Source organism: Crocuta crocuta, unplaced genomic scaffold (genome assembly GCF_008692635.1).
Source record: "Crocuta crocuta isolate KB4526 unplaced genomic scaffold, BGI_CrCroc_1.0 scaffold124, whole genome shotgun sequence".
Lineage (NCBI taxonomy): Eukaryota > Metazoa > Chordata > Mammalia > Carnivora > Hyaenidae > Crocuta > Crocuta crocuta.
The window spans coordinates 4,108,066-4,114,055 of record NW_027551573.1 but is presented as its reverse complement, the minus strand read 5'-3'; the positions used below and the strand labels follow the sequence as shown (position 1 = coordinate 4,114,055).

At 56.6% G+C, this 5,990-nt stretch overlaps 1 protein-coding gene across 1 annotated transcript in view; it reads left to right on the top strand.

The window, feature by feature from the left end:
* The first annotated feature begins 744 nt into the window (after positions 1–744).
* Positions 745–5,990, top strand: part of IRX5 (iroquois homeobox 5) — a 21,472-nt gene continuing 16,226 nt past the window's right edge. The window contains exons 1-5 of the mRNA XM_077751288.1: positions 745–1,161; positions 1,231–1,376; positions 2,299–2,455; positions 2,620–3,045; positions 3,105–3,546. Coding sequence (XP_077607414.1) covers positions 745–1,161; positions 1,231–1,376; positions 2,299–2,455; positions 2,620–3,045; positions 3,105–3,546 — 1,588 coding nt within the window. The remainder of the gene's footprint in view (positions 1,162–1,230; positions 1,377–2,298; positions 2,456–2,619; positions 3,046–3,104; positions 3,547–5,990) is intronic.

Sequence of the window (5,990 nt, the reverse complement as noted above, 5' to 3'; positions counted from 1 at the left end):
CCCGCTCGAGCTGGCCCGGCAGCTCGGCCTCAGTCTCCACCGGCTCACAGCCACCCGGAGCCCGGCTGCGCCCGCCTCCGCGGCCGCCGGCTTCTCGTCTCCATGACAATAGCGCGCCGACGCCCCGCCCAACCCCACCCCCTCGGCGCTGTGACTCGGAGGGAAGCGGGATCGCGTCGCCGAGGGGAGGAGCCAACAGAGGCCAGCGTCCAATTACAGATGGAGGCATGGAGGGATTGGGCGGGGCGGACCGAGAGATTTGCTGAATGTCCGCTTGAGGGGCGGAGCCAAAGGGAGAGCCGAAGGAGGGGAGGAGTTAGCGCGCGTGCGTGAAGTCCAGCCGCCAAGTGTGTCCGAGTGTACAGAGTGGGTTGGTGTGCGGGGACTGAAGCTCCGGAAATAAAGTGCATCCTGCTTGTGAAAGTCATCGCGGGAAACCGTGCAGTTGTGCTTCGGCTCGCGTGCGGCCCAGGTTTATAAAAGGCCACGAAGTCCCTGACATCCCGAGGTCCCGTGGAGTGCCCAACACTGTGCCTGCCCCTGTTTTGGTTCACCAGCGCCCCTGTCTGTCCCAGAGATCGAGTGCGTCTGCGGCTCGCGGCGGCGCGGGGTGGAGACACAGGCGGGAGGTCTGTTTTGTATTCTCACTGTGTGGCCGTCGTGGGCAAGAGCTCTGCCTGTGACTCAGTTGTGTGTGTTTGCCTTGCCAGCGCCTCGCTAAGCAAACAGTGGTTGGGTTGGGCAATGCCGAGCGTTTACAATGGAGCGTGGGCGGGCGCTAAGGTGCGTGTTAAGGGTAAGGGGGTCCGCACCGTCCACCACCAACCACCACCGGCCTGGCAGGGGGAGCTGCGGATGGAAAGCCGGGAGAAAGAGACAGCGAGTCGTGGCGGGGGCGGGAGGAGTGGGGCCCGGAGCCCACTCCCGCACAGCTGCTTCTCCGTCGGGCAGCTCATGCCCACTACCTCTGCTCTGGAGAAAGGCTACCCGCGTAGTCCCGCCTCCCTCTTCCCTCGCGGTTGGACGCGGAGTTGGTGGAAGGGAGGCCGGGCCGGAGACGTGCAGATGTCCAAGGCCTGTCTCTTCGCCCACCTGCTGCTGCTGCTGCTGCTGCTGGCGGAAAGGGACAGTCGTCCCGGACCCCCTGCGCCCCGGACGCAGGCATCCCTCCGTCTCTCCCAGGGACCTCCATTCCAGGTCTCCAAACTCGCTCTCCGGTTCCCCGGCTAGGACGCGAAGCCGGGAGCGAGTAGGCGGCGATCCGCCTCGGAACCCGGCCTCTTGGCTAACAAGAAATCCGCTAACTTCGCGGTTTACTCTAGCCAGCACAGGGCACGGCGTTTCGGCGGCTCGCAGTCCGCCGCCTCGTCGCCTTTGTGCTGCGGGACGGCCGGACTGGCCCACCAGGGCCCGCCTTGCCTCGGAACTGCCGCTCCAGCCCGACTTAGCAGGGAAGGAAAGTTGGAAGAGATCGGCGCGCCTGGGATGTGATTGTCATCCTGGGGCCGGCGCTCGAGAGTCTGAGAAAGAGAGAGAGAGGGAGAGAGACCCGGGAGAGGAGGGGNCTGGCGGCCGGGTTGGCTGCGGCCGCCCAGAGGTTCCTGCCAGTCCTCCCACCGACTACACCCCGGGAAGGAGGAGCTTCAGGCGCGCACAAGGCGTCAGAATCCTCAATTTCCAACTTAGCATCTTGGCAGGACCTTTGCGAAGCCAAAAGCAGAGCCCCCCAGTGCAAAGAGCGAGGGGGAAAAAGAGAAAGCAGCAAGGGAGGGAGGGGTGGGGGNTGAGGTCGCTGCAATCAAAGAGCAGCACTCGGTTCCAACGTGAGCTCCAGGCCGTCCTGCAAATTTTAGTTCATTTTAATATTTTTTTGGTTGTGCCATTTTGGAAAAGTAGTTCAAAAGAAAGGGGCCAGAAATCCGCGCAGAAGCGTGCTAAATCTATGTAAATGTGTTTGGCCTCGCCTTTAATTAGTCCTCCAAAATGTTGCAAATCCGTAATCCTATCTTCGCAATCCGATTTGGAGGTATTAAATTTCTGAAAAGTCGGCCGAGCTGCGGTGCATCCGGGATTTTTCGGCCGGGTGCACTTTCTGGAAAAGCGCGGTGGCTTCGGTTTGGGGTAACATTTTTGGAGGGGTGGCGAGTGCTGGGGCGAGGCTTAGCTTTTCCTTCGCCTTTCTCTGTGGGGGTAAAAATGCCTTGACTTCCCGTGCTCTCCCTCTTTGCGCCTACCGTGCAGCCACCCAGGCACGGGTGCAGAGTCGCTGCAGCCGCCCAGGCCTCTGTCTGGGTGCAGGGCCCCGCCGAGGTGGCCGGATCTGCGCCTGGGGGGCGGACTTGCCCCGGGCACCCGAGGGGCCTACAGTAGGGTGCCGCTGGGGCCAGGACGGCTTCAAGCGCCCCCGAAGGACTGGAGCCAGGAGTTGGCGCCCCCGCTGCCTTCCGAGGAGGAGGTGCCCCTGGGTCTGAGCCCGCCAGCCTTACCCCAGGGATAGCCTGGAGCCCCGGCCTCACAGCTCGCGCACCCCCGGGGACGCAGGGAGAGTGTGCTTCGGTCGTCTAAGTGGTACTGCGGCTCCAGGCCCACTCTCACCTTCTCTCTGCGTGTTCCTTGCAGGGCTCTCCCTACGATCACACCCCGGGCATGGCAGGCTCCTTGGGGTACCACCCCTACGCGGCGCCCCTGGGCTCGTACCCGTACGGGGACCCCGCGTACCGGAAGAACGCCACGCGAGACGCCACCGCCACGCTCAAGGCCTGGCTGAACGAGCACCGCAAGAACCCCTACCCCACCAAGGGCGAGAAGATCATGCTGGCCATCATCACCAAGATGACCCTCACCCAGGTGTCCACCTGGTTCGCCAACGCGCGCCGGCGCCTCAAGAAGGAGAACAAGATGACGTGGACGCCGCGGAACCGCAGCGAGGACGAGGAGGAGGAGGAGAACATCGACCTGGAGAAGAACGACGAAGATGAGCCCCAGAAGCCCGAGGACAAGGGAGACTCCGAGGGCCCCGAAGCAGGTTGGTGGACGCGGGAAGGGGTGTGTTGAGCGGGCGTAGGAAGGGAAGCGGGGGGCGCTGGAGGTTGGGGGCANCCAAGCCCAAACTGTGGTCTCTGGCAGAGATCGCCACATCCTCGGACAAGGTCAAGGACGGGGGCGGCGGGAGCGAAGGCTCTCCATGCCCACCGTGCCCCGGGCCGGTGGCGGGCCAAGCCTTAGGAGGCAGCCGCGCGTCGCCGGCCCCGGCGCCACCGCGCTCCCCCACGGCGCAGTGTCCCTTTCCAGGCGGGACGGTGCTGTCCCGGCCTCTCTACTACACGGCGCCCTTCTATCCCGGCTACACGAACTATGGCTCCTTCGGACACCTTCACGGCCACCCAGGGCCAGGGCCAGGCCCCACAACCGGTCCGGGCTCGCATTTCAATGGATTAAACCAGACCGTGTTGAACCGAGCGGACGCTTTGGCTAAAGACCCGAAAATGTTGCGGAGCCAGTGCCAGCTAGATCTGTGCAAAGACTCTCCCTATGAATTGAAGAAAGGTATGTCCGACATTTAACGCGGGCTGCGTCGGTCCCGGACTTTGCTAATTTATTAAAAAAAACATGGCCTTGGCAGTTATTTTTCCATCACCAAGAGAGAGAAACAAAACTACCCCTCCTATTAAAAAGTTTATAGTTCATGGAGATGGATGACATAAAAATGTAAACATCTCCACACACAAAAAAATGTCNGTCTTAACCAACCGAAAAGAAAAATTAAAAAAAAAAAAAGGATTTGTATTAAATCTTATTCTGTATATTTAATGTAGCATTTTTGTATTTAAATTGATAATTCAATATCTTTGAAGTAAATTATGAAATTAAGACACCTGTACAGGCATTTAATGTTTTTTTTTGTAATATAAATATATACATTTGTGTTTCCCCCGAAACTGTTTCATAGTTTAAAAAATACAAGTTTAATTTAATTTTTTACACCTATTGATTTTTCTGGGTATGAGCTAAAGTATTATTACAGAAAGGAAACAGGTTATACTCTTAGATTTAAAAAGTAAAAGAAACTGAAGCCGCCTTTGTAAAATGCAAAATATTTAATTAAAAGAGATTTTAACATAATCAGAGCCACTCATTACTTTTTAGAAGCCTCAATAAACTGTCCATCGCCTTGGACAAAAGGTGGAAACTGCAACTTTGCACGCCCCCCCCCCAAGTGGGCAATGAAAGGTTCCATAGAACTTCGGCGGTGCCAGGGGGGAAACCGTAATTAGGCGGCAAGCCCCGGGACCCAGGCCCTGAGGGGAATGCAGATTTGGATCACTGACGCCGGTGGCTTGGGGGAGATTGGACCCTGGAGGAGGGAGAAGAGAGACCCAAGTGTGTGCCCAGAAGGGAGAAAAGATGGCAAAGCCAGCTAGAGACACGTACCACCCGAGCTCCATCGCTTAACCTAATTACTTCCAATCAGTGTCGTGTTTTATGCAAAGCAATCAGCTGGTGAACTTTGCTAATGAGTTCGATTTTATGCCGGATTTAGCCCTTATTACTATTTCAAAGGTGCTGTGGGCTAAGGCAGGCGGGGAGCGTAAGGGGATGCCAAGGAGAAGGCTTTCCCAAGTCACTCTTTTCCCTACCCCTTCAAAATTGGGCATTGATCTCTTCCTTGAGTTTGATTAAATTAGTAAATGTTCCAGCCGCGCCAGTGCGGGTGGTAGGCGGCCCCATAGATCCCCGCGCAGCAGCGAGGCTGGGGCCGCGGGACCGGCTAGGGGACGGTTCCCCCCTTTCACAGGTAGGTGTCACACTTGTCCTGAATTACAAGCCTGCACTTTGCAGAGTCGGGGATTGGAGACAGTGGGCGGAGTGGGGGAGGGAGCACCACAGTCGCTTGGGGGCAGTGAGGGGAGCCCGGAACGGCCCGGAGGGCGCCCCTGCCCCCCCGCCTCCGGCCCCGCTCCCGCACGGGCCCCTTTTTGGACAAGTGGCCTTCAAAAGTTCGAGGACACTTGCCCAGATACTGAGGCTGTTGTGGACTCGATCAGGCTTGTCGCGTTAGCACTTTTCCTGTAGCTGATTCACGAGTCCAAGTAGCCACAAAAGTACTTTTTGCGATTTTATTTTCTCGTCTGAATCCCGCATGCTTCCTCTCAAAATGAAAAATCAGGATGAGTCTCGATCCCAAACGAGGAAGAGACACCGCCCTGTGCCCGAGGCCCGCCAACGCTGTCGGTGTGATGGTCTCCAATTTTGCGCGGGAGAGTTGGAACCGCGGACGTGTTTCACTTCGTGGGAAATTTTCGGCGGTCGGGGGAGGGGAGGGTTTATGGCAAAAACATACTCCGGCGAGGGGAATTAATTTGCTCTATTAAACCCAAGCCCGAGTGGAGAGAATGTGTTTGCACATAACACCGCTTTAATTAGGCTAAATCAGAATGCACATATTTGCATTTCTGCTCAAGATGACTTTAACCCTGCTTGATTTTTAACACCCCCCCCCAAACTATCACCAGAGTTTTAAATTTTGCTATTTTTTTTTTAAACCCGCGACGGGGCTCCATTAACTTATTCGAATTTAAACAAGCTTGAAAACTGCCTTGTCCAGATGTTTTTGCAAACAGCAGTCGCCTTAAGAGTTTAAATTAGTGAGAAGATTCACGCCGGGAAAGTGGTTTCAAAGCTGGAAGTGCAAGTGATTAAATATGCATGAGACGATCGTATTTTATTTTGTCCCTTTAATTNCCTTTTGAATATGCAGCCCCAGGAGTCACCTTCTCTTCTAAAAAAGTCAGAAGAATAGGCCAGTCCGCTTCTCTTAAGAGAGAGTTTAAGGACGACGTCAACTCCGCGGGGTTTTGGAAGCGCTGGCCCCAAACCCTGCCCAACGATTTTAAAAAGAAAATTACAGGCCTCCTTGCGTTCCCGGGAACATGCAAATGGCGCGGCGCGGGCCTCCCGAGTCCGATCGCCGAGGCTCGGGGCTGGGAGCC